At 51.6% G+C, this 25,588-nt stretch overlaps 11 protein-coding genes across 11 annotated transcripts; 5 read left to right on the top strand and 6 right to left on the bottom strand.

The window, feature by feature from the left end:
• Nucleotides 1-1,378: 1,378 nt before the first annotated feature.
• YALI1_E16609g (uncharacterized protein) lies at nt 1,379-1,837 on the bottom strand (the record flags this gene model as incomplete). The annotated part of the gene is made up of 1 exon (XM_068282995.1): nt 1,379-1,837. One exon carries the CDS (start codon nt 1,835-1,837, stop codon nt 1,379-1,381), a length of 459 nt encoding a protein of 152 aa, XP_068139096.1.
• A 68-nt stretch (nt 1,838-1,905) lies between these two features.
• Nucleotides 1,906-3,153, top strand: YALI1_E16608g (uncharacterized protein; the record flags this gene model as incomplete). Its single annotated transcript, XM_503908.3, has 1 exon — nt 1,906-3,153. One exon carries the CDS (start codon nt 1,906-1,908, stop codon nt 3,151-3,153), a length of 1,248 nt encoding a protein of 415 aa, XP_503908.3.
• YALI1_E16597g (uncharacterized protein) lies at nt 3,026-4,084 on the top strand (the record flags this gene model as incomplete). Its single annotated transcript, XM_068282994.1, has 1 exon — nt 3,026-4,084. The coding sequence occupies one exon, from the start codon at nt 3,026-3,028 to the stop codon at nt 4,082-4,084; it is 1,059 nt and encodes a 352-aa protein (XP_068139095.1).
• Nucleotides 4,085-6,064: 1,980 nt separating this feature from the next.
• YALI1_E16556g (uncharacterized protein) lies at nt 6,065-7,090 on the bottom strand (the record flags this gene model as incomplete). The annotated part of the gene is made up of 1 exon (XM_503907.3): nt 6,065-7,090. One exon carries the CDS (start codon nt 7,088-7,090, stop codon nt 6,065-6,067), a length of 1,026 nt encoding a protein of 341 aa, XP_503907.3.
• Nucleotides 7,091-7,942: 852 nt separating this feature from the next.
• On the bottom strand, nt 7,943-8,300 carry YALI1_E16544g (uncharacterized protein; the record flags this gene model as incomplete). Its single annotated transcript, XM_068282993.1, has 2 exons — nt 7,943-8,235; nt 8,285-8,300. 2 exons carry the CDS (start codon nt 8,298-8,300, stop codon nt 7,943-7,945), a joined length of 309 nt encoding a protein of 102 aa, XP_068139094.1.
• Nucleotides 8,301-9,651: 1,351 nt separating this feature from the next.
• On the top strand, nt 9,652-11,565 carry YALI1_E16531g (uncharacterized protein; the record flags this gene model as incomplete). The annotated part of the gene is made up of 1 exon (XM_503906.3): nt 9,652-11,565. One exon carries the CDS (start codon nt 9,652-9,654, stop codon nt 11,563-11,565), a length of 1,914 nt encoding a protein of 637 aa, XP_503906.3.
• Nucleotides 11,566-11,630: 65 nt separating this feature from the next.
• On the bottom strand, nt 11,631-12,647 carry YALI1_E16501g (uncharacterized protein; the record flags this gene model as incomplete). Its single annotated transcript, XM_503905.3, has 1 exon — nt 11,631-12,647. One exon carries the CDS (start codon nt 12,645-12,647, stop codon nt 11,631-11,633), a length of 1,017 nt encoding a protein of 338 aa, XP_503905.2.
• Nucleotides 12,648-13,388: 741 nt separating this feature from the next.
• YALI1_E16493g (uncharacterized protein) lies at nt 13,389-14,495 on the top strand (the record flags this gene model as incomplete). The annotated part of the gene is made up of 1 exon (XM_503904.2): nt 13,389-14,495. The coding sequence occupies one exon, from the start codon at nt 13,389-13,391 to the stop codon at nt 14,493-14,495; it is 1,107 nt and encodes a 368-aa protein (XP_503904.1).
• Nucleotides 14,496-16,148: 1,653 nt separating this feature from the next.
• Nucleotides 16,149-17,606, bottom strand: YALI1_E16451g (uncharacterized protein; the record flags this gene model as incomplete). The annotated part of the gene is made up of 1 exon (XM_503903.2): nt 16,149-17,606. The coding sequence occupies one exon, from the start codon at nt 17,604-17,606 to the stop codon at nt 16,149-16,151; it is 1,458 nt and encodes a 485-aa protein (XP_503903.1).
• Nucleotides 17,607-19,425: 1,819 nt separating this feature from the next.
• YALI1_E16433g (uncharacterized protein) lies at nt 19,426-20,790 on the top strand (the record flags this gene model as incomplete). The annotated part of the gene is made up of 1 exon (XM_503902.3): nt 19,426-20,790. One exon carries the CDS (start codon nt 19,426-19,428, stop codon nt 20,788-20,790), a length of 1,365 nt encoding a protein of 454 aa, XP_503902.2.
• An 886-nt stretch (nt 20,791-21,676) lies between these two features.
• Nucleotides 21,677-23,713, bottom strand: YALI1_E16390g (uncharacterized protein; the record flags this gene model as incomplete). Its single annotated transcript, XM_503901.2, has 1 exon — nt 21,677-23,713. The coding sequence occupies one exon, from the start codon at nt 23,711-23,713 to the stop codon at nt 21,677-21,679; it is 2,037 nt and encodes a 678-aa protein (XP_503901.1).
• Between the last annotated feature and the right edge of the window lie 1,875 nt (nt 23,714-25,588).

Below are 25,588 nucleotides of genomic sequence, written 5' to 3'. Positions count from 1 at the left end.
CAGTACATACAGTAGTGTTCTTTACTTTTTTTCGGCACTAACGCGGTGGTGTATGAACCGGTATTAGTACATCAGACTGTCAACCGTCGCTAAGGGTCTGATGCACTGCCAAAATTGCATAAAAAACCCCCGGCAACAAGTCCATTTGGATGTACTTGTACAATCGGTGAACCCTCAGTCGTAGGTGAAGAAGTGCATTCGTAGCGGGCCCTGGTGCCTACGTGGAGCACGCGTGTCATGTCTTTTTGTTGTTTGGCCCCGATTGAATCGGCGTTTCTTTCCATTGGTTTTTCACCCCGACAGCACCCTGCGACACGTGACGGTGGGCATACGAGACACCGGCCGCGACCAGGCCACATCCACCTCTGTCCTTTTGTGAAACATTGGCAGTTTAAATTTGGACGAACCAGGGGGGACGTTTTTGCGAGCCCGAAAACGAAAAGGGCGACCATGACAACCGCGAAAAAGGGCGGCGGATCACGGTGGGCCGCGGATTGAGGCGGGCTGTGGATCATGGCGGGCTGCTGCTTTGTCGCCGAAGATCCACAGCAGGCCACGTCGCCACTTTTGCTTTTTCGCCTCCCCAAACGGACCAGCCAAGTTGTCAGCGCCCTAGTCGCGGTGACCTTGTGCAAGTTGGTTTAGGTTAGGTTATTGGTTCAGTGAAGGCTAACTGTGAGGTGGCAGCGAAAAAGCCAGAGCGAAGACGACATGCCATTGCATTGAGTGAGTGCCATTTTGACGGGGTCATGGCGCAGTGCCAACAGCTGACAACTGAAGATGGATCGAATGGTTGGTATGCTGACAGAGAGCATCGACGTAGAGTTCTGGACTCTGAGTCAGCCACCCTTGGAAACGAAGCCCATCAACTGCTGACACATCCACACACCATTTTGCACCACCTCAATCACACCACACAGTCCGTCCACCACCAGGGACCATGGTCACAAATGTACGCTCCAGCATGGCATATCGTTGACTCTGCTGCACGCACGGGGCGTCCCACATAACATCCCAAAGCAGCAGCCATTTAGTGTCTGTGGGTCTGGGTCGCCATGGCTCAATCTAGATCAGCCCCCTGGAAACCTCCTGTCCCATAGATCGCGTCCTAGATCCGATCAATGGACGGTCCAGCACCTTGGGTGTGAAAAAGTTGGTGTCACGCACCCTGTGCAGAGTGCAGCTTGCACGATACAAGTGGAGAGAGTTTGCGAGTTTGGTAGTAGTACAGTACTTGTACTTGTTGGTGGTTGGGCGAGAAACGGGTGGCTTGTACGAGACCAGTGACGGCAGGCGGCGGGCAGCGGGCAGCGGGCGGTAGGCGACGCGGGAGGGGTGGCGATACTGGGGCCGGACAACCGTGTGGTTTACTGCCACGTCACCCAAACCGCCGTCGTCTTTCAGCTTGCTTTTGTAGCCTCTGTGGACCTGTAGCTTTGTGTATTTCTTTTGCGCCGTCTCTCTTGTTCGCTGCTGAGTCCGCACTAAAATTGCAGGTCGATATAATCTTATGTCCACCGTACAATCTTATTGTGTGGGAGTTTGATGAAGGTAAAATGGGAAAATTCAAAAAGATAGAGTGTAATGTTGAGCAGTGTGAATCTGTGCATCTGGCATTGGTACTGAGCTCCGCACAGACACGGTCGGTCCACAAGCAGCTGGAAAACGAGGGACGGGGACCGAAAAAAACGAGAAAAAAGAGGAGAAAAAAAAAGGAAAAGAAGCACAGACGTGTCGAAAACAGCGCCAACCAAACGTCGCCACAACCTCCCCCACTCTCACTACCCGTTTTGACCCTGTCGTCAGACCGCAGTTTTCTCCTGGACTCAGTTTGCATCCTACCCACCCAACTCTCTCCGATCTATACGACTCTGTCAACCCCGACACCCAACTAGCACTCACCTAATGGAGGTGGCCATGGATGGAAGCCACAATGGGCGCCGGAAATGCGCTCGGCGAAGCTCGTCTGCCGAGCTGCTCGAAAAACCGGAGTCGGACCTTTTGACACAAATGTACCACATGCGCAACGACGACTCGCTGGCCGACGCTCTCACCAACAACGAAAGCGAGCATTCCAACGTGTCCACTTCGTCGGCAGCGTCGGCGTCGACCGCCGCAACCTCGGCCTCGATGATGGACTCCCAGGTGTACACAAACAAGCAAAACACAGCCGCCAACAACGTGACCCCGGCGCCCAATAACACAGACATGCGGCCTCCCGAGTCGCCGGGCCCGGGCTCGTCGGCGTCGCGAAAACGCAAGGCACCAATGGCGTCGTCGGAGGAAATCGACGCAGAGCTGCGCAGAGCCGCAGAGCAACTGGTGGGCCTGCCAATTGAAGATATTGTGGAAACCCTGCGTCGACAAGACTCGCCCGCCGGCAGAGGCCATGGCAACGAGCGCACCAAGCAGACCTTTGGCATGGCCTGGCTCATGAAGTTCTGCGAGCTCAATGAGCAGTCGTCGGTCCTGCGATCCCGCATCTACGCCCGCTACGTGACCATGTGTTCGCAACACAATGTGCGGCCCATGAACCCGGCATCGTTTGGCAAGCTCGTGCGCGTCATCTACCCCGACCTGACCACGCGACGACTGGGAGTTCGTGGCCAGAGCAAGTACCATTACTGCGGCATCCGGCTCACCGGCGAGGCCGAGGAGATCTCTACCCCCGGGCCTGGATCGCCTGATCGGGCCTTCACCCCCGAATTGACTCCCTTCGACTCGCCCTACGGGTTCCGTGGCAAGACTGAGACTCCCGACTACGCGCTGGGCCTCAACTCCATGATGGCGTCCCAGCCCGGCACGCCACAGCAGCATATCCAAAATCATCAGCAGCAGCATCTGCAACAAAATCACCAACAGCATCATCAACAGCAACAGCAGCAGCAGCAACATCAACAACATCAACACAACAGCAGCAGCAACAAACACAACAACAGCAACAGCACAAACAACAACACAACAACACAACAGCAACAGCAACCAACAACACAACAACAAACAGCAACAGCAACAGCAACACATAATGGGAACCCCCCAACCAGGCGTACCCGACCTTCGTTTCGTGTCGAACCTAACGGAAGTGTCACTATCAGAAGGCTACGACTCCCTCATGCTGCCCTCGATGGAGCCGTACCTTCCTCTGGGCACTGACAGCGACACCGCCAACACGCTAGCGGCGCTCTACAAGGCCCACTGCCAGTCGCTGGTCGAATCGCTACGGTTCATGCATATCAGAAAATTTCTCCACATTCATGGAGCTTTCATTGGGGGCCTGACATCCACAGTTCAAAAGCTGTATCGACATGAGTCGCTGCAGCCGTGGGTGGCCAAGGCCGACTGGATTATGTACAAGGACATGGTCCAGATGCTGTCGCCTTTGGCGCTGCAGGAGATTCCTCCACAGGTCCTGTCGGGTCTCAAGAGCTTGTCGCAATACTTGCCCGAGTACCTCAAGTCGTCTTTGTGCAAGACGTCGCCGGGGTTTGTGGAGACCAAGCTCAAGCCCGCGCGGGCGTTTGCATCACTGCTGATGCGGCTGGTGCGGGTGTCGGAGCTGGCTCTCAACGCCGGCAAGCTGCTGGCGTCCGACCACGACCGAGCGGTGATGAAAAACGATTGGATCAAGTACGTGGACAGCGGGCTGATAGTGGCTCGAGACGTTCCGTGCTCATCACAGGAGGTGACCAAGATTCTCGACGTCGACCTTCCGCAGCTGCTGGACTACAAGGATCCGGTGGCGTCGGCTATAGTGGAGCACTGGGCAATGTACCTGATGACTCTTCCGTCGCGGTTCACCAACGTGTACCCCCATATGTTTCTGCTTTACATGAACGCTGTGTTTACAGCCGCACTACGGGAGATTTTTCTCAACGGAGGAGACGGGTTTGGAGCGTGGATGGTGGTTCGGTGCTGGGTGGATGAATGGATGGGATGGACGGCCGAGCAGGGCACGTTTCTGTCTGCCGACCACAACAAGGAGGTCAACAAGCATGAGAACAAGGAAGGGACGCCCCATGGCAACCCCGCCAAGTTTCTCGACATGACTGTGGGGTTGCTCAAGCCCACCCACAAGGATGCATAGATAAATTATTAGGTGGATGGAGCCGCTGCAGCGTAGTATGAGGTCACACCGGGTGACTAAGAATCGTAGTCAATCGTCTTCTCTTCCTTGGTAGTTTGCTGTTCTATACTTGGCAAGGTTCAGATAACCGTTATCGCATGAACTTTATTTTGAAAAATATGTCTCGTCTGACTCAGGGGGGTCTTAGACTTAGAGGGGGTCATCTGAGGGCCTGTGTGGGCTGCGTGGTGGTTGATTGAGTGTTTTGTCCGAGGAAAAGAGCTGTTTTTTGCCCTCCATTATTTGTCGTGGGGCTTGTATGACGTTTGTGCTAGTGGTAGGTTTGGAGTTATGCTAAACATAATATGGTACATGCGGTTTGTCAAACTCTAATCTAATACTTTAAAAAAAGAAGAGGACGTGTGCCGTTTTTAGGCTTCTCTTATTGGATTAGCACGTGAGAAGTATAATTAACCGAGACATTTGTATGAGGGGGTTGTCTGCAAGCAAAGAGACCAACCGGGCTTGGAGACCTGGTTTCCATGTTCAGAGCGTAGTTTGGCAGACGTTGCGTTTAGGGCGCTTCTACAATAATATTTGCGCCGTCCATAATATCTGTTTGCAATCTTATTTGGATCCAAAACCAAACCAAGAGCTCCGTCTTGCTTCCATTGCAACCACAGTGATCTGCAAGGCTCCCTGAAACCGTAAAGGCCAGGGACAGGGGCTGCTTGGTGCGTGCGGTATTAGTATTTGGAAAGAGCGAGGTGGCTGCGCCGCGGGCTGCTCGGCGGCGTCCGATCGGTCATGTGACTTTTTGTCTGGCCTCGTATCTTGTGTGTCTCGGGTTTCAGTTGGTGCCAATCAGCGTCTTGTTTTCACCGGTGACACATGGACAAGGAAGAGAGAGAGAGCGCCGTAGCTGCTTGAGACACGACGGATGAAACTATTATTTAGGGGTAACGGTGCAAACAAGTGCTGATGTCATCATTATTCAGATGGCAGCCACTGAAGGACATGGTGTACAGCCATCTGACGCCTTGTTTCATCACTGTGGTGATCTGAGCAGCGTCAATCGTGTCTCACTGTCGACGAGCGAAAATCCCGTAGATCCCGTGGAGGAGGCGTTGACAAGGTGCTTGTACGAGAGACACTGGCTCTGAGACGGATCGGATCAGTGCGAGAAGTGGCGGAGATGCGAGTCTAGATGTACTGTACGTACGTACGAGTTGAGCGTGGGAAGTGCAAAAGTGGCACTGCTGATGAGCTACAAGCACTTGTAGATGTGGTGACCAATCGTCGTCTATCGGAGATGGGCTGCTCTTTTCTCTGCTGCTAAGTTTGGACACTCAATTCACACTTCTATATATAGCCCTTCATCGACGACTCCCTGACGTCTCATTCGTCAAAGAAATGAGACGTCATGGGGGATATTCTGTGAGTTTTCGAGTGGAAAATGGCCCTTCCCATAAACCGATTCCACAACATGAGCTACTGGATCCATTTCTATCGCCAATATCGTACTTGTACAAGCACCCTAAACGGTGCCCTATTGTCCTTAACAAATTGTTGATCTTAAAAGTACTCATTCTTGAAATCCTACTTGAACAGTCAACTCTCGTTAGCTAATTAGTTGAACCTACTTGAAGGATCTTCAGTTGTCACCAACTCTCGATACATCCGAGCTACAAGTAGTAGTATAACTTTGCGTGATTGGCTCATTATTGATACTTTTAGCTACAAGTACGAGTACGAGTACGAGTACAGTATGTACTGGTCTCACATGGTCGACTGAGACAGGCGGGCTAGAAAGACATCCATTATACAGTAACACCCATATCTGACATTTGTATTACTCAATGGCTCGTATTCATTGTGACACAAGTCCGCAACTCCCTCCTGATTACTACGATATACGTCCATGGTCATATGTCAAAAATTAAATTACTACAGTCCTAAATAAATTACAAAAGCCGGGGTACCATGAATACTCGACTACGCTTAAAGAAGCTGAGCGGCAACACCGGCAGCAAGAACGAGAGCGATGGAGCCCTGGAGAGAACCGGCTCCGTTCTGGTTCTGAGAAGAAGTGGCGGAAGGAGAAGAAGAGGCGGCAGCAGAGGTGGCAGAGGCAGCCAGAGAAGAGGAGCCGTTGGAACCGGAGCCGGAAGCAGTGGCAGAGGCAGATCCAGAACCGTTGGAGCCAGATCCGGAGGCAGAAGAGCCGTTCGAGCCGGAAGAAGCGCCGTCAGAAGCAGAGCCGGAAGCAGAGCCAGTGGCAGAGGCGGATCCAGAAGCATCGCCCGTAGAAGAGGCATCAGAATCCTGAGTTGCCGAGCCAGAAGCCGAGCCGGAGGCGTCAGAACCAGATGCAGAAGCGGAGCTGGAAGCATCGGCAGCAGAGGTGGCGGAAGCAGAACCGGACTCGGAGCCAGTAGCAGAGCCAGTAGCGGAGCCAGAGCCGGAGCCAGTAGCGGAGCCAGAGCCGGAGGCGGAGCCAGAGGCAGCAGAGCCTGAAGCAGATCCAGTGGTGGAAGCAAAGACACCGGCAGTCTTGGTGTTGACCTCGTCGGACCAGGTGTAGGCAGAAGCGGCAGCCTCGGTTCCTCCAGACTCGGAGGCGACCAGACCGTGGGCGTTGGGGTTCTGGATCTGGTTCTGCAGCGACTCGTCTCGGTCGGTGATGGTGAAGTTGGGGGAGTAGTTGACGTTGTCGCCGTTGAAGGTGGTGATCTCGATGGAGTAGTCGGAGCCGGCCTCAAGGTCGTAGGGGACGGGCCAGGTGAACTTTCCGTCGTTGGCCTGTCCGGGAGCGATATCAAGAACCTTCTGTCCGTCCTTCACCAGAGACAGGGTGATGGCCTGGATGGCGGGGTCGGCCACCCAGGTGATGTAGAAGTTCTCACCGGGAGAAATCTTGGTGTTGGCGCCGGGAGACGAGATGGGGTTCTGGCCATCGGCCTTCTTGTTGTCCTGGGCAGCGGCCAGAGCGGCGAGAGAAACGAGGGCGATTCGGGCGAACTTCATGGTTTGATTTTGTCTTGGGTCTTCTTCTTTTTGGGGGGGTGAAAGAGTACTACAAAGGTGTCTGAGAGCTGCAAGCTGGGATGGCCGCCTTATTATATACTCGGCATAGTGGGGGGGGCACCACAAGTCGTGGCCCATTACCTGGTGCTCGTGCATATTGCATAATTAGACATGCATGCGGGGAAGCGTTGTGTGAGGTGAGAAAAAAGAGTTGATGGAGAAGGTAATCTGGAAGTTTGAGGGCGTAGAGGGGGCTATTTCGGGCGCGGGTTTCGGCTCCTCGGCGAGTTGGACCGATTGAGGCCGATCCCATGGTATTTTCCCCGGTTGCCAAGCCGCAAACACCCCTTTTATTGCACTGTACACATGGCAGTGGGCCCCCTAATTAGTCGGTCACAAATAGCGACCTGATACATGCATGTAGCCTAATTTGGCAACTGAAAATCATGCTTGGTCACGAACCAACGCTAGGAGAAGGATATGGAGCAGTTCCGGGGCGTGTTTGGGGCCGTCCGGTACCACTGAGAGCGGCGCGTAATCGCCTGGAAATCTCACATACACGTTAATCTCGTAATATCGCCACAAACGTGTGTCGCTCGGCTCTTGGCGCGTGGCTGGGTGCTCGGCGTCTAAAAATAGAGCTGCAGTTAGCGAGCAGGTCTTGGAAAAGTCTAAATTTTAATAATGCGTCCGATGTTAATTGATTTCTGAAAATGCACGTTGGCGGACCCGAGCCAGGAATAGAATGACGTGGGCTGTGGTGGATTTTGGAGATGGAGTTGTTGGGCGGTCACAGCAGCAGCAGATACCGCATCTGTCGGGTCTGTCGCTGCGATGACCCACCTGCGTCAGTCAGGCTGTCAACTGACCCGACCCTGCGGGAGGCTGAGGCGGGTATCTTCTCTGTCTGAGGGCAGTTATAGCCAGACAGGGTAGGTTGAAAGCAGATTGAGCAAGTCCAAAAATAGTGCTGTGCACGCCCTCTGCTCTCACGGTACGGTGGGAGAGAGTTTTGCTTATTTCGAGGCCGTGGTTAAAAATGGTTGTCTGAAGGGTGATATGGTGGGCTGAGTTTGATTTCTCGTTTTGAATCTGGTACGAAATAGTCACGGAACTCAGATCCGGCCCTCTGCGAAGGTCTGAGTCTGGTTGGAGAGCAATTGCGACCTGAAACGCCAATTGGGGGGGGTCCACAGACGACCGGCGCCATTTGTATCAGTCTTGGACCTTGGGACACTGTTAAGTCCGGCTCCAGTACAGTCTGTACTAGTGCTGGTAGTCTATAGGCCGTATAACGTGGACAGCAACTAGCTGTTTGGAGGTCCAACATATCTCTGGAGTTTGTGGCCAGCTGCAGGATGCCGTGTGCGACATGTGACTTGACGAATTCGGGCTCTTTGCGTCGAATCTGGAGTGTATTCAACGATACTGCTGTAAGCGGATACTGGTACCGTATGTACCGTTCTCGTACCAGTTCAAAGTGGGGAGAAAGACCCTAAACGAGGCCAACCCCAACCCATTCCACCATTGTCGCTGACGATGGTCAAGTCCCGCGATTTGGCCGACGAAGCCTTGCTCCACAGAGCCGATGCTATAACCCCCTATTTGCCTAACCTCCTTTCCGGTTCCGTCATTAGCGCCGTGGAAGCTAATCATTCACAATCCCATTGTTGTACAGTGTGTATGCACCATCTGACTGCCGATACAGGGCAATTAATTGGCTAGCGGCAATGGTGCGAAAAACTCGGAAAAAAACAAAGAAGAAAATAGAAAATCTACCATTGTGGGTAAGTAAAAGCAGTAGTTTCTACAGTGCAAATATCGACTGTATTGAGCGTTTGAGAACAGGTTTGAAGTGTGCACTTTTTTGTACAGTAGGTACTTGCACCAGAAATCTGTAGCTTATCAGATCATGAATCTCTTTCATACATCTCACTCACTCAACAGATTGAGCAGCTACAGTGTGTGCCGAGTAGCCATTGGTCCATGCTGTCGGTGTCGGTGCTACTTGTTTCGGAGTGTTTTTTTATATATATATTTACGCCCTTCGCCCCCCTCACGCCCAGATAATACCATTGTTGTGAGCTCGGGTAGCACAGTGAGTATTTTTCCACCGTATCCTAGCAACAGACTGTAATAGGCCCCATGATATCTTGTTTACAGGCCACTCTGTCTCCACCACCTCTCAACCACTCTTCTACACTTGCTCAACACTCACCTGGACACTACTTGTACCTAAGTAGCTAACACACACACACACACCAACGATACACGTGATCTTCTAGTTGAAGCTACAAGTAGTGCGCCTTATCGTGACCTTGTGTTTGTGTCTCCTCCCCGCACTCTGGACACCTTACACGGCCACAGACTCATATCATAGTCTTCTGATACCTAACCACACAAACTGCACCATACCCTTCGGAACCGCATCATTTCCGACACCCTTCGCTGATACCACCTAGATACCATTCGGATACCCCCCGGATACTACACAGATACCACCCGATACCACATAACACACACAACCCAATCAAACACCAACGTTGGTAGCCCTGTGCCCAATGGCACCTCTAAAAATCTTCAAGGCTGGGGAAGGACCCGCCAAACGAGGGCTTGTGTCGTGCTCTTATTACTCCACAGGAGATGTCATTTGCTCGTTTGAACCTGCCGTCAACGTCCCTCTCTCCGGACGACTTCTGGTAGGTGGAGACGCAGACGGAACTATCGAGGTGGAGCAGGAGGCACGTCTCGACCCCACTACAGGCGTTTGTGCCTTTTGTCTTGAAACATACCCCGCCAGAAACATCACCATTTGTCAGGACTGCAAGCTCATGTCCTATTGCTCGCAGAGGTGTCTCGAAGCGGACACCTTGCATTCTCCCGAATGTACAGATCTCTGTGGGCCCCAAAAACTGATCATGTCCGGATTCCTACGTGCTCTGTACCGGATTTTATGCATGGCAGAGCAGCCCCGTCCTCGCAACACTTACGCCCAGCTCACCCACCACACCACCGATACCTCCTGGCCTGCCATGGATACCCTTCGAATGGCAGCTGAAGCTCTGGTCTCCAGAAACGCCTCTCGCGGTCACCCGCTTGAACAGATTCTTGAGTACGCAGGTATGCTCTTCGTCAACCAATACACTCGATGTGACGATCTAGGGCGACAGGGAGGGTACATCTTCGATCCTACTCTTGCTCTGATCAACCACAGCTGTGTTCCCAACGCGTACTTGCTCTTTAGAGGCAGAAAGGTACATCTCGTGTGCTGGAAACCTATTAACGACGGCGACGAAGTGTTCCTATCGTACACCCGGTTCATGCACCCTACCCCGGAACGGCGTACTCTGTTGTATATGCATTTCCGCTTCTGGTGCGAGTGCCCAGGTTGTGTGTCGCAGGAGCTGGAGTACCCTTACAGTCACGTCGTGTGCACCCAGTGCGGGACTGGAGTCAACAGAGATCCGTTCACATTGCTGAATCCTCCTACTTTGGATCAATGTCTCAGGCACCTGATGGATGGTGTCACCGAGGCCATTTCTGTGCGGAACTCCGTCGATCTCTTGCCTTCGGCACGTTTGCTTGTCTGCGAATGTGAGAACAAGGTGTCTGGAGACGTCATCCAGGCCATGTTGACATTGATGACCCATTCGGTGGAGTATTTTGATAACGCCAACTTCAAAAAGGTCCTGGGCATGGTTCTTGCTCACGTTTGCACTCTTGAGGGTAATGCTAAGACGGAAAAGTGTCTGACAGTTGTCGAAGAAGTGACCCAATCCAAGTTGCTTACCATGCAACTATGTCTTCGATTGATGGTTCAGGCACAAGTTCTACCTATTGATTCTCATATCATGACCTTTTTGGTGACGCTAAGAAACCTACATCAACTTCAAGACGAAGCAGAGATCCCCGATTGGGAGCGACTGCCTCACTTGAAGTCCACCATTGCCGTAGCACTATTGGAGGCGTTGGTGGAGTTGCGGTACTGCAGAGTTCAGATGTCGTCATACAACCCCGTTGTTTCCATCAGCCTTTTTATGCTCGGCAACTACCTGCGAATTCTTGCCGGTGATATTGCTGAGTCCAGGGAGAACGACTTCCTTTCGGACGACGATTTGGAGTCCATTGTGAATCTCGCCTACGCCTTTTTTTCGTCTGCTCACGAGAATCTCAGCTTCACACATCCTGCAAGCCCCTACGTTGAGCAGACCATGATCTGTGGCGATCTTGTGAGAAAGGACCATGACAATCTGGAGCTTGACGCGAATCTCGTGGTCAGTAAGCATGGTCTTGACCACGACATGTCTGTTCTGTGCGGCTTCCTCTACGAATATCTTGCTCATGACGGGCTTCTTGCTGACGGATCTTTCCCCCAGTCCATCCATATTTTGGATGTGAGTCCTGAGGTGGAAATGATCAAGGGCAAACTGGAGTTTTGGTACCGCCCCATGTCTTCTCCTCCTGTTACTGTGTGATTAAAGCACATGAAGATGAAAGATATACATAGATATATAATAAAATACATAAGCTGGTTAGTAGACTAAACATCATTGAGGGCGACCGAAAGTGCGCCCTTGTGGTGGCCACTGTATTGTCTGATGATTTGCCCAGATGCCAATTCCCACAGCCGCACGTAATGGTCTGAGCTTGCGGTGACAAGGTATGCCGAGTCAGCACTGAATGCGCAATCCCACACCCATCGCTGGTGTCCTGTGAGAGTAGTTTCCAACGAGAATCCATTTTTGATGGACCAGATTCGGGCCGTGTTATCTGCGGAGCAGGTGGCCAGGTGCTTGACGTCTGGAGATAGCAGCACCTTGGTGATATACTTTGAGTGAGATCTGAATTTGGTAATGGGATGCAGAGAAGTCACGTCGCGGGTGTTGTGCATTTTCCACACGTAGCAGTTGCCCTTGTTATTTCCGGCCACCAACATTGATCCATCCGACGCCACAGACACTGATCGTACAGGCACGTCTTCTTCGGGGATCAGTTGGTGAGTGCATGTGTTTTCGCCGAGGTCCCAGATTCGAATGTTTCCCTCCTGGTCGCACGAGATGATTTCTCCTTGGTTGGGGTGGATCACCACATCGTTAACGGGGCATCTATGCTTGTAGTTTCTCTGGACTGTGGCGGTCCGCATATCCCAGACCTTGACTGTTCCATCTTCCGACGAAGTGACCATCCATTTGCCATCGTACTGGAATGCCAATGCCGTCACGTTGCCTGTGTGTCCCTCAAAGGTCATGACCGCCTTGGGGTTGTTACTTCGAATGTCGTACAGCCGCACTGTGTTGCCTCCTGCTGCTGCCAGATACCTCTTGTCTGGCGTGATTGCCAGTCTGTTGACCTGCGAATCAGGATGCTGGATGGTTCGCGAGCAGATTCCACTCAATGCCTCCCAGAACTTGATGGTGTTATCGTAACTCGACGAGCACAAAATCACAGACATGTCCGACTCGGCTGCCGCGGCCTGCTGCTGGGGTTGGACCTGGCCCTGGGGCTGCGCCGGTGGCTGCTGAGGCTGCGCGGATGCTTGATTTGTTTCCGAACCCATGGATTCAACCTGTTTCGTGCTGCTCGAGATATCACGGACTAAACGGCATATTGGGAGCGGCGAGATTAAGCTATGGTCACGTGAGGTGGACCTCTCTCTTCCCCCCCCCCCAGAAATCAGCCAAATCAGGACTACCCTAACCCTGATAAAAAATATGGAAATTCGAAGGTACTCATTTGAGATCGTCAATTGAGGAAAATTGGGTCTGTTTAGCGGCCAGAGCGATCCATTGGCTGAGTTTGCGGGTTTTTCCGTGGATTTTTTTCGTCTTTTTTTTTTGGCCTTGCGCGGTTCATGTATTAATATTGCCCTGCCTGACACACACGCCTGCAAGTACAGTAGCTACGCTACGTACACTTTAACACCGAGAGGAGGAGGTATGGGTGGCGAGGGGAACGCTCAATTGGTAAGAATTTCTCTCTACGTGCGCGCGCTCCGACATCCTGTCTGTCACGTGACTTTTCCCTCTTTTTTCTGTAGCTATTCTATTGCGCTAAGTATATATATATCACACTCACAGCCAAACTGCCGCCTTGGAATTTAGCTCTGTCGTGGTCCCAATTGCCAACCTTATCGCGGCGAAGACGCTGGAAGGTTCACAACCAATCTCGAAGGCTCCAGAAGAGTCGAGTGCGAATAGGCTCTGAGCAATACTTAAGGCGGGTGGTCAGCACTTTTTTTGCGGGCTCTTGTAACGCACGACATAGGTTACTACACCCATACATTTTCACAAGCGATACTATGGTGAAAGAAACAAAGCTCTACGACGACCTCGGGGTGTCTTCTGGCGCCAGCGAGGCGGACATCAAAAAGGCGTACCGAAAGGCTGCTCTCAAGTACCATCCTGACAAGCCCGGAGGAAATGAGGAGAAGTTCAAGCAGATTTCCGAGGCGTACGACATTCTGTCAGACAAGGAGAAGCGAGAGCTCTACGACCAGTATGGTCTAGAGGCTGCTCGAAAAGGAGGAGTTCCCATGCCCGAACCCGGCCAAGGAGGCGGGTTTCCGGGCGGAGGCGGGTTTCCCGGCGGCGCCGGAGGTTTCCCCGGAGGTGGCTTCTCTAGTGGAGGAGGCGGTGGTGGCCCTCAGACTTTCCACTTCTCTTCTGGTGGCGGTGGTCCGGGTGGCTTCGGTGGTTTCTCGTCTGGCGACGCCTTCAACATCTTCAACTCATTCGGACAGCAGGGCGGATTCGACGATGAGGGAGACGACTACGGAGGATTCGCCAACCTCTTTGGCGGACGTGCTGGCCGCCGTGCAGGAGGCATGGGTGGCGGCATGGGCGGTATGGGAGGCATGCCGCGCCAGAGGGCCCGATCGCCCGAGCGAACACAGGTGACAGTCAAGATGCCCGTGTCTTTGGAGGACCTGTGCACCGGTGCCACCAAGAAAATGAAGATCACCCGAAAGGGCCCCAGTGGCCAGCCCGAAGAGAAGGTGCTGACCGTCAACATCAAGCCCGGCTGGAAGGCAGGCACCAAGCTCACCTTTGCTGGCGAGGGAGACTCTCAGCCCAACGGTGGCCAGCAGGATGTGGTGTTTGTCATTGAGCAGAAGCCCAACCCCGTGTTTACTCGAGACGGTGATGATCTCAAAATGTCCATCAAGCTGTCTCTCAAGGAGGCTCTGTGTGGATTCACCAAGATCATTGAGACCCTGGAGGGCAAGAAGCTCAAGATTGAGCAGCGTCTGCCCATCAACCCCGGCCACATTATCACCTACCCCAACTATGGTATGCCCATTTCCAAGAAGCCTGGTGAGCGTGGTCAGTTGATCATCACCATCAAGGTGGACTTCCCCAGCTCGTTGACCGACGCCCAGCGAAAGGCCATTGAGGACAACTTTTAATAGACTAACTTATTGTACATAGAGTGCAAGAGCATTCACATGTAAGAATTAATAAATGATAGCATGATCATGGAGACAATTGTACGTGTGCATGAACAACTCATTACTGCAGCCTTAGTGCAACTCTAAGGATGATTTAGTTGGTGAGGTTTGGCGGGTGTAAAGAGGACATGGAGGTGTTTATAGGGATCAGGGGGAGGTTTGGAGGGTAGGAAAACATGTAGAATGTCTTTTAACGTCCAATTGAGCTGATGGGACTTCTGAGCGCCTTCATTTGGGGCTTCTGACGGCTCTGCTGAAGAAGTTGGTATTGTGCTGTCGACGACATTTTGAAGGCTTTTTAGCATAATTAGCAAACTAAATGTGCAATCGACGTGGGCAGATAAGCGGTGACGTTTGGAGGGCATTTTTCATGTACATGTACAATCACGTCGACGGCCCGTCAAGTGTTCAGAGGGATTATCGTCTTGTACGAGGCATGTGGGTTCTGGATGTGGGTTCTGGAACATTCTAGAATCTGTCGAGTTGAACGAATCTGTCGAGTTCAGCGAATCTGTCGAGTTCAGCGAATCTGTCGAATTCAACAGAAGAGCATTGTGACACAACTTCTTGCAAGCTGATGTGTGATTTGACGACGAGTGGCTGTTTGCATTGGTGTACTAGGGATGTTTGTACATTGTGCTTTACGGTACGAGTACGAGTAGTGTAGTTATGAGAACTTTTTTCATCGACTTTACATCTCCTACAGAACTGAGGTCAAGAAGATGGGTTGGTTAGAGTGGGAAATAGAGGTTCATCTTCAGGTGGTGGTCGTGGACGCATCTTCAGGTCGTAGAGACATCTTAACATCACGAAGATACAGTAGTTATTGCTGGTACGCACCTGTACCGATACTAGAAGCCTGTGCTCTGAGCTCGTCCAAGTGGGCTGTGAACATGCCTCCGGAGAGGGAGCTTGGGTGACAATTACTGTTACAGCCGAGCCAGTTGACCAAGTAGCCTCCGTACTTACCAACGTTGTCTCATTTGATCAGGGAGGCGACGCAGGTGTTGCGAATCCATCGGGTGTGCTCCTCGAGCGACAACGCTGGTCGGAAGCCATGTCGCCACAGCGCTTGAAGTTTTTCACATGGCTGAAGTTCTTCAGGCTGACGGTCAAGGGAAATGCCACGCTCATCCAGAGCTTGGAGCCACTCGGGGTCGATATCCGGGTAGCCCGATAGATGGTCAATCTGAGTACGTAAGTTGGATGGAACGAAGAAGCCTTTGACCAGCTTCTTGGCCCAGGTTGGTTGGCCATAACTTCTCTGTTGTTTACACTGCCATGCTCTCCGTGAAACCGCCTTCTGTTAACAGTTGGGTATTCAATCAGACGGTATTCAAGGGGTGTCACATCATCAACTGTACGCATACTCGCAGTCAACTTTCTCAACATGATTTTTTCGTCCACATACCACCTCTTGTCTCTGTAGGCCTCATACCGCGTGATGAGCCTAGCTTCAATACAGAACCAGAATCCATACAAATCTTAGCCATCTTCTACTGCCACTCTTCTTTAGTATTCACACTGACAATCTACCCTTCCACTCTTCAGTCCAAGCCACTTTGCACCTTTTTGTCGGAACCAAATAATAACATAATTTACATGCAGACACTAATCCTTGCTCTTCTTCTTCTTCTTCTTCTTCTCGCCCTCGTCGTCGGAGTCCTCGGCCTTTCGCTTCTTCTCCTTCTTCTCCTTCTTTTCCTTCTTTTCCTTCTTGTCCTTCTTGTCCTTCTTTTCCTTCTTCTTCTCCTTCTTGTCCTCCTCCTCATCGTCAGAGTCGGCGGCCATGGAGACATCAGCCTCGACCTCCTTCTTGGGGGCCTCGACAGCAATGGTCTCGGTCACAGAAGCGACAACGGGCTTGGTGACGGGCTCGTCCTCAGTGTGGTCCACGTAGCTCTTCTTCCAATCGGCAGGAGTGCTCTCGTTGGGTCGACCGTACTTGTCGAGCTTACCGTCGGCCTTGAGCTTCTTCTTCTCGGTAGCAACGGGTCCCAATCCCCATCGTCGGGGGTAGGTGTCTCGCTCCATGATGCATCGCTTGATTCGAGACACGACACCGTGGTCGCAGGAAGCAAGGTCGACGGTGGTCATCTGGGCAATACCAAGAGCAATGGCCTCACCCTTGGTGGTGATGAGCACAATCTCGTCCTCCAGCTCAATGCCCTCCTCGTATCGGAGAACACCGGGAAGCATGAGCTTGGCGCCGTAACAGATGGAGTTGACGGCGGAGTCCTTGACTACAATTCGCTTGTAGCCGAGCAGCAGAGACTCAAGGGGTCGGATGCATCGTCGCAGGTACGACTCGTCCTTGGTGTTGTCGTAGAGCCACTGGGCATCGAGAATGTCGTGCAAGGTGACCATTCCGTCGGACTCGTCGAGAGCACCGGATCGCACTCGTCGCAGCTCCTGCATGTGGCCTCCAACACCGAGCAGCATACCCAGATGCACACACAGGGTTCGCATGTAGGTACCGGCCTCACAGGAGGCCCAGAAGACACCGAGGTGTCGGTCGTTGTCAAACTCAAGCAGCTTGGAGTCGTAGATGGTTCGGACTCGCAGCTGTCGCTTGACGGCGGAAATGAGAGGAGGTCGCTGGAACAGGGCTCCAGTGAGGTTCTCGAGGCCACGGGCCATCTCCTTCTCGTCCTCAAGAGCATCGTGGAGTCGCACGATACACACGTACTCCTTTCCGGCTCCCTGCTGGGACTTGACCAGACGGGTGGCTCGGTCGATGCACACAATCAGACATCCAGTAACCTTGGGATCCAGAGTACCAGAGTGACCGGTCTTCTCGCATCGCAGGATTCGCTTGATCCAGGCAACAACCTCATGGGAAGAGGGGTTGGAGGGCTTGTCGAGGTTGATGACACCGGAAGCAATGTACGACTTGAGGTCTCGCTTCAGAGGAGAACATCCGGTGGGGATGGGGGTGTAGTGACCGGACCGCACAAGCAGCTTGTCGTAGTTCTTGAGCAAAAGGGGCCACTCAGAGGTGTCGGCCGAGGGGCCAACATTCTCGGGCTTGATGAGATAGTCGGTTTGTTCCTGAACAACAGCAGACATGTCGATAGTGTTGCTAGGTCGATATGTAGGAGAAGCTCTCAATGTGAGTTTCAATTTTTTTTTCACTGCGCAGAATTTTTGTACTTTGGGTTTGGATTAGGGGAGCGGCCAGGATTGGGACGAGTCCTTCTGCATTAGGGTATGGGGTTAGGGTGGCGGTTAGGGTACCGGGGAGATATATTCTGGTCATTCACTTGACAAGGTGGTTTGTGGGTGTGTGACGTGGGTTTGGAGGTGTTTTGGCCGGTATTTTGATGCTCGATCTACGTTTATTGTACTTATATCGCCACAAATCAGTGACTGCGTTGCGTGAGCTAGATTGTAGGCATATAGGCAATTGGAGTGTCGTATGGAGTGTGACAACATAAACAGTACAAATACAGGTATATATAGGTACGTGGTCATGGCAGCATCTCCATGGCCCGGATGTTCAAACCCCGGCCACACTTTGCTGACACTCACTGAAAGGGCTCATGGCTGGGTTGCCCATCACTTCAAGACTGCTCTGAACTTAAGGTTCTAGGATGCGTCAAGATGGTGAATGGTGGGTGAAGGGGGAGTCAGTTCAGGTGCTCTTACGAGGTATTTATCGACGAAGGGTGAGTAAGGTCACGTATTATATCACCAGTTCGAGTTATATGCTCGTATCTCGATTATTAAGCGACTGAGGAGAGTGTTGTGGCATTTGGCAACTGGACAAGTTTGTGAGGATTCGTACTTACAGTAGAAGCGGTATGGGAGCTGAGAGGTGAATGGAAGGGGTCCAGAAGAGACCATTTTTGTATGACAATGGGGGGCGAAGAAGACATAGATAGGAAGTATACGTGACCAACAACAACTAGCATACGAGATTTATATCACACCTTTGTCAAAAATGGCCGGTTTAGGTGTCTACTAGTCCATCCCGGGGAACAGGCAGTGATCACCAAAGATAAACGAGACAAAAAATAGTGAAAAAGATGCCGAAAGCAGCTAAATCGAAGCTCCTATGCGAGCCCATCAATTTGATATATTGAAAGTGCCATTTTTTTCATTTTCTTCTTCGTAACAATGCTTCATGGACTGACGAAGGAGTATGTACAGTATGTAGTGTACGAGAGGACATTCAGAGTCTGACTGGACATGGAGTCCAGTGACTATAATATAGCAGACAGATCTACACGGAGGAAAAAAAAGGGGATACAACGGAGACCTGGAGATATCCCCAAGGACTAGCACTTCGCCTTTGGCCATGTTACAGGTGATTTCTCAATGGGGTCTGATACAATACAAGATCATCAAAGTGAGAGGCATACATCTCCCTAATAGAAGTGTCTCGATACAACAGGAACGGGATCGGAACTAGTAGTCACACCATACCACAACCTACAAGACTGTACGTACAGCAGCTGAATGACTAATTGCTGTACTCCACAGTTGTCTTTCTCCACGTACATGCCATCATACATACACATGATGTCTCTCTCGGAACATGTCTTCTTGTATCCGGTCCAAGTCAGGATGACAGAAGTGAAATTTCACCCAAGAAAATACAGTGCTCGTACAAGTAGGCCATTATTATATACAGTGGGCTCGCGGCAAGACAAGACATGGTATATTACTAAGCAAAAGGACTCGGTAGTGTGCGTATCCTACTCCTCGTACAGATTATTCATACGGTCGGACTCCGATCGCCTACTCCTACCCTTTCTACCTGCATTTGGTCCACCGCTCAACTGCATCTCCAGTGCCGTTCGTGCAACTAAATCTTAGAGTTTGATCCGGATACAAGTATCGGCTAACACCTCTCTTTCTCCACATCTCCTCTCTTCACACAATCATGACCGTCGACCAATACCCCGCCAAGGCCCACGCCCTCAAGGCCGCGCAACACCTCAAAGCTTCCGGAGCTTCCGACGACGCTCTGTGGTACATTGAAGCTGCCAAAACCACCCTGTGGCCCCATTCGGACCAGACCGTGCCTCTCAGACAGCACCGGTACTTTTACTATCTGACGGGCTACGAGGCCCCCGACGCCATTGTCACCTACTCCGCCAAGGACGACAAGATCACTCTTTACATTCCCGAGATTGACGACGAGGAGGTCATGTGGTCCGGCCTGCCGCTGTCTCCCGAACAGATCCGAGCCGTGTCTGACGTGGACGAAATCAAGTACATGAACCACCTGGAGAGCGACCTCAAGGGCAAGAAGCTCATCAGTGTCGAGACCTACGACAAGCGAGACGCCGTGACCATGTCTCAGCCTTTGCTGGACGCGCTGGACGAGGCTCGAGCCATTAAGGACTCACACGAGCTCGCTCTCATGCGACACGCCTCCGAGATCACCGACAACTCGCATCTAGCCGTCATGTCTGCTCTTCCCATTGAGAAGAACGAGGGCCATATCCATGCCGAGTTTATCTACCACTCCATCCGACAGGGCTCCAAGAACCAGTCCTACGATCCCATCTGTTGTGCTGGTACTTCTGCTGGCACCCTGCACTACGTCAAGAACGACCTGCCCCTCGACGACAAGCTGCTGGTGCTGATTGACGCTGGTGCCGAGTGGAAGAACTACGCCTCTGACGTGACTCGTTGCTTCCCCATCTCCGGAGAGTGGACCAAGGAGTGCCGAGACATCTACGAGGCTGTGCTGGACATCCAGAATCACTGCATTGAGAAGATCAAACCCGGCGTAAACTACGAGGATCTGCACCGAGACGCCCACAGAATTCTCATTCGACATCTGATGCGACTCGGTATCTTCACCAACGGAACGGAGGACGAGATCTTTGACTCCCGAGTCTCCTGCGGCTTCTTCCCCCACGGACTCGGCCACATGCTTGGTATGGACACCCACGACACCGCCGGCCGACCCAACTACGAGGACAAGGACCCCATGTACCGATACCTGCGTCTTCGACGAACCCTGGAGGAGAACATGGTGCTGACCGTCGAGCCCGGCTGCTACTTCAACAAGTACCTACTAGACCACTTCATCCAGCCCGAGCAGGAGAAGTTTCTGGACCGAGCCGTGCTGGACAAGTACTGGAAGGTTGGCGGAGTGCGAATCGAGGACGACATTCTCGTCACCAAGGACGGCTACGAGAACTTCACCAAGATGACCAAGGACCCCGAGGAGGTGGCCAAGATTGTCAAGGACGGCATCGCTAAGGGCCGAAAGCATTTCCACTGTGTTGTTTAGACCTCAATGGACCACCACCCCTGTTTATACAGGTGAAAAAAGAAAAAGACTTGATTGTAGAAGAACGTAGGGGATTTAGGGCTGCTCGGGAGAAGACAGGGAGGACACCAGAAAGCTCTTTACACTAGTTGTATTGAACCAGAAGGGGACACCTGAACACTCGGTCTCATTACAGTCGAGGGATGAAGAGCTTCTCTGTGAAATGGTGTGCCGTGTGGGGGAGGGAGCACTGAAATTCAAAGACTTTCTCGATTCAATGATCAATGATTATACAGAAGCTGAAGACTCCAGTTTACCTATTATTGGGAATCAATAGACTCATTCACTCCATTTGCTAGCGTCGAACTCGCAACAACAAGCACTTGCACTTGTAGTCTGGTCTGCTGGACCCTAAAAAGAGCGGAGGAACGTATGGTGGACAGTTGACTGAGTAATAATCGAGATAGAGCTCCAATTTGTATAGAATATAACGCCACTCGACTATCAATTGTACTGGAATGTTTCACCTACGTGATACCAACATTTTACGGTATCTACATACTTAGTACGATGCTTGTACCCGTAGTAACTAGCCTCTCAAGTTGAGTTTAGATAATGCAAGCCTTGCAACCTTATTTTTCAACTCGTGCTGTATGATACAAGTACCGATAGAATCCAGTGAGACAAACAGCTCATTCATATCCGCCATATCGCCTTCCTATTTCAAACGAGTAAACAGACGTGGTAGACGAGTTCGTAAAGTCGACTATCGCTCTAGTTCCGACTTCTAGGACTCTTTCTCTACGACCTAAGATATCAATATTTGTTACTCTAAATGCTTCTTTTCTCTTCCCAGCGGCCTGGGGTTAATGTGTCCACTGAAACTTAGCCCGCACTCACGCGACACCTAAGCCTCACTATCGATATGTCGCAAAGCCTCCTCTATAGAATTGTAGTAAACGGCGTTATCATCGGCCACCAGCTTACTGATACCAGACTTGTCCAACAGCTGTCGGATCTTGTGGTCGTTGGGCACTCGCGTAAAGTACACCTCCAGGCCTCGGTCCTTGTACCGGGACACAATCTCCATGAGAATCTGGGCCGCACTGACGTCGATTTCGGTCATTCCGTTGAGATCGAAAATGACAAACTGCGTCATGTCGTCGTCTCGGATTCGAGGGTGCGAGGGATGCACCTTCATGGAACCATACAGCTCCAGACGACCCAGTCGGGTTCGGAGATCTCCCGTGTTGGCGAAGGTAAGAGGCTCGGGGATCTTGACAATCAGACATCCGTGAATATCCTCGAGCTCAGAATGAGTACCATCTTCGTTGTCAAGACTAAGATCGGCGTTGAAGAAGTCGTTGGTGCCGGGCTTTCGAGCCAGAATTTGGATTCGGGGACGTGTGGCATGGTGGATCACTCGAACCACAGAGAGACCCACTCCGACAGCAATACCGGTCTCGACGGACCAGAAGATGGTCGTGGAGAGCGTGAGGAACAGAGTGAACAGCTCCTGGTAGCCTCCCACCTTCCAGTAGAATGCAATATCACCGGGAGCCTCTTCCAGGAGAGAAAGACCAACCACAGTAATGACAGCCGACAGCACACAAGAAGGCAGGTAGAAGAAGTAGGGCATCAGGTAGGCTGTACACAGCATGGTGATGATGGCCAGGACGGCAGACGACATCTGGGTCGTGGCTCCAGAAAGAGCATTGATCTTGGATCGACCGTAGCCTCCAAAGGCAGGAAGGGCGCAGAAGAGCGAGCCAAAGAAGTTGCACAGACCCAGAGCAACCAGTTCTCTGTTGGTGGAGACAGCGACGTCAAAGGTGGTACCCAGCGACTTTGCAGCAATGGTAGACTCAAAGAATCCAAGCACGGCAAGAATGAAAGATGCCGAGAAGGTAGCCTTGAAGTCGGTCCAGGTGCTGGGGGTGAGAGGGAATCTCAGGTGGAGCTTTCCAGGTTTGACTTTGCCCAGAACAAGCACTCCTTCTCGGTCCCAGTCAAACACATCAGTCAGAACGGTGCAGACAACAACGACAATGAGAATCTCTGGCACGAAAAGCATCCAGGAGATCTTTTCTCGTAGCCTCTTCTTCAGACTTCGCAGGATCACCAGTACCACCAGGGCAGACAGACCGATGGCAGCAGTCAGTTTATGGGCCTGATGCCAGTGTGTGATGACGAACACGAGCTTGGAAAAGGTGGTTTCGTTGTTGGGCGACAGCTCGGCAAACAGACCGTTGAGCTTGAGTAGCCCAAGACTCTGGTCGATGCACATGACGATACCAACGGCCGAAATGAAGCCTCTCAGAAGCGCTCTGGAGAGCACGGAGTCGAGAAAACCGAATCTGACGAGGCCGGCAAACAGCAGAATGGCGCCTGTAGCTCCGGCAATGATTCCGTTGGCCTCAATGGGTTTGATGACGTTGTCACTGTCAGGGTGCAGGTAGGGTTTGAGGGCATGGCCCACGACCAGAGAGATGGCGGCTTCAGGACCCACAATCATCTGGGGCACAGATCCAAATATCGCGTACACTAGCGGCGGGATTACTAGTCCGTAGAGACCTGCAACAGCCGGAAGGTGGGCCAGGGAAGTGGCGTAGGACATTGACAGTGGGATCTGGAAAGAAGCCAATGACACACCGGCACAAAAGTCGCCCCAGAACTTGGTCGCAGTGTAATGGGGGATCCACTCCATGGCGGGGATGTAGTAAGCCCAGTAGGACTTCATTTTGGGCCGTAGGGCCTTTGGAGTTGGTGGAGGAACCAGTCTGTGGTGATCATCGTCATTGCTAGAAGAGGACGAGGGCTTGACCGAATTGTTGGAGATGTGTCTGATGAGGTTGGGTCGGAGAGTCGGGGTTCCTGGCCGGGGAGGCGTTCCGGGCTCGGAAATGGTGACTTTGTGTAACAACGGCGTATTCTCACCCGTCATGTTGCTAGCTGTGGATGAGATGATGTGGGGGGAGCTAGTGTGTTAGGGGGATGGAGTGGAGTGGAGTGGTTTTGGGGCTTGCTTTGTGGTCACGTGATCGAGGGGCTCGTCTGTGTGTAAGGGAGAACAAGGAGGATCGAAAAAAAGAACACCCGACTTTTTGTTTCTCGCCTAGCTGCTGCAATTGTCAGGTTCTTTAGGAGGGTTATGAAGGAACGTGTCGCCTATGCTGCACGACACTGTACGACTCCAGGCTCTAGGTTTGATAGCAAGACCTATTGAGTTTGGGTGCGTAGGGGGTGGTAGTGGCGGGGATAGGAGAGGCAGGAGGGAGTGGTGCGTTTGTCGAGTCTGATCCGACTTGTATGGTAAGGTGCCCATATCATCAATGGCCACAACCACCATCACATTCTGTTGTAGTTTCATAACCAGATGGCCATTTAGTCTGCTGTTATGCACCACTAAACCTCGCTGACTCTCTTACCGTGGGTACCACTCTTTCTTGAAAAAAGACCCTATTAATGGTGATAGTTTCCGGTCAGAGTCTAAAAAGAGAGTATTTTTATCCCCCGAGACCTACTTGTAGTGCACAAGTGCACCTGATTGAGCAGCACAGTCACGGACAAGTTTGACTGCTGCACAGATAAAGCACCAAAGCACACGTGTGGCCTATAGGAGGGGGCGTTTTGGTAAGCTCTCGACTAGTCACCTAGATTTCGTAAGCCGGAGTCTGAACGTTGTTTGTTGCATTTTTTCGTTTTCTCGCCGCCATTTTTCACCATTTTTCGCCATTTTTTCGCCATTTTTCCCCATTTTTCGCCATTTTTTCGCCGCCATTTTTCCTTTTCTTTCATCGTCCTCGATCGAAGACAAAGATGTACACGAAGGATCTGTCCAATAAAGTTGGCAGGCAGGACAAAGGACAGAGTTTGTGTGGAGGAGAATGGGCGTGAAGAAAGAGAAAAGAGAGAGAGAGAGAGAGAGAGAGAGTAGCGGGGAAAAGGGATGGATATAAATAGATGGCCAGTGTCATGACACATGTGATGTCATACGGAAACGACAATAGATACGATACGACGAGATACGGAATACTGCTCTAGTGGCACACACACGACACCATCTATCGTCGTATTCCAGACTGAACGTGGCTTGGATCAAACAAGGTAAAAAGCACTGTTACCGAAAGCAACGTATTAGTAAGGATATAATATACAACTGCTGGGTTCCAAGATACCTTGGAGGTTCAATTGGGGCGGTACAATGGGTAGGCGTCGGTAAGAGTACGAGTTCTGCTCGTAATACTCTGGCAGTGTGTTGTTGTAGAGTTGTGGGAGAATGTTTCGCTCGTGTTACTGTGTGTACAGATCCAGTATGTACCAGTTCAGTATGTACAATGAAAGGCAGCAAATGACGGTGGTCTGAGTGCTCTTGAACCTCAATGACGTCACGTCATGTGACAATACTTGTATATGAAGACGACATCGATGTCACGGTATCATGCTCGCACCTTTACCATGGCTGGGATAATCTCATGTTCTTCAGTATGCATCGATACCCCTTAATTTTTACGATATCTGTTCATTAAACATTGTGGACATTCAGGGACACACCGCCAGATGGCCGAGCCTGAAAAGATGAAGTTGGAATCAGAAGTAATCACAAGAATCAGAAGTGATTGTAGCTGATATAGTTGCAATTGCATTGTGCAAAGACCACTTGTGTCAGTGTGCTGTACCAGGCATTGCTTACTTGGATTCCATCCGATGTTGTAATGCCAATGGCAGCTACGTATCGTACACTACTTGTAGATGCCCCACAAGCTATCATATGCTCCTTGGAGGTCAGTTTATAATGCTCCACTACAGTCAATCAATA

This window comes from Yarrowia lipolytica, chromosome 1E (genome assembly GCF_001761485.1).
Source record: "Yarrowia lipolytica chromosome 1E, complete sequence".
Lineage (NCBI taxonomy): Eukaryota > Fungi > Ascomycota > Dipodascomycetes > Dipodascales > Yarrowia > Yarrowia lipolytica.
The sequence above is the reverse complement of the archived record's forward strand: the minus strand, read 5'-3'. Positions and strand labels throughout refer to the sequence as shown.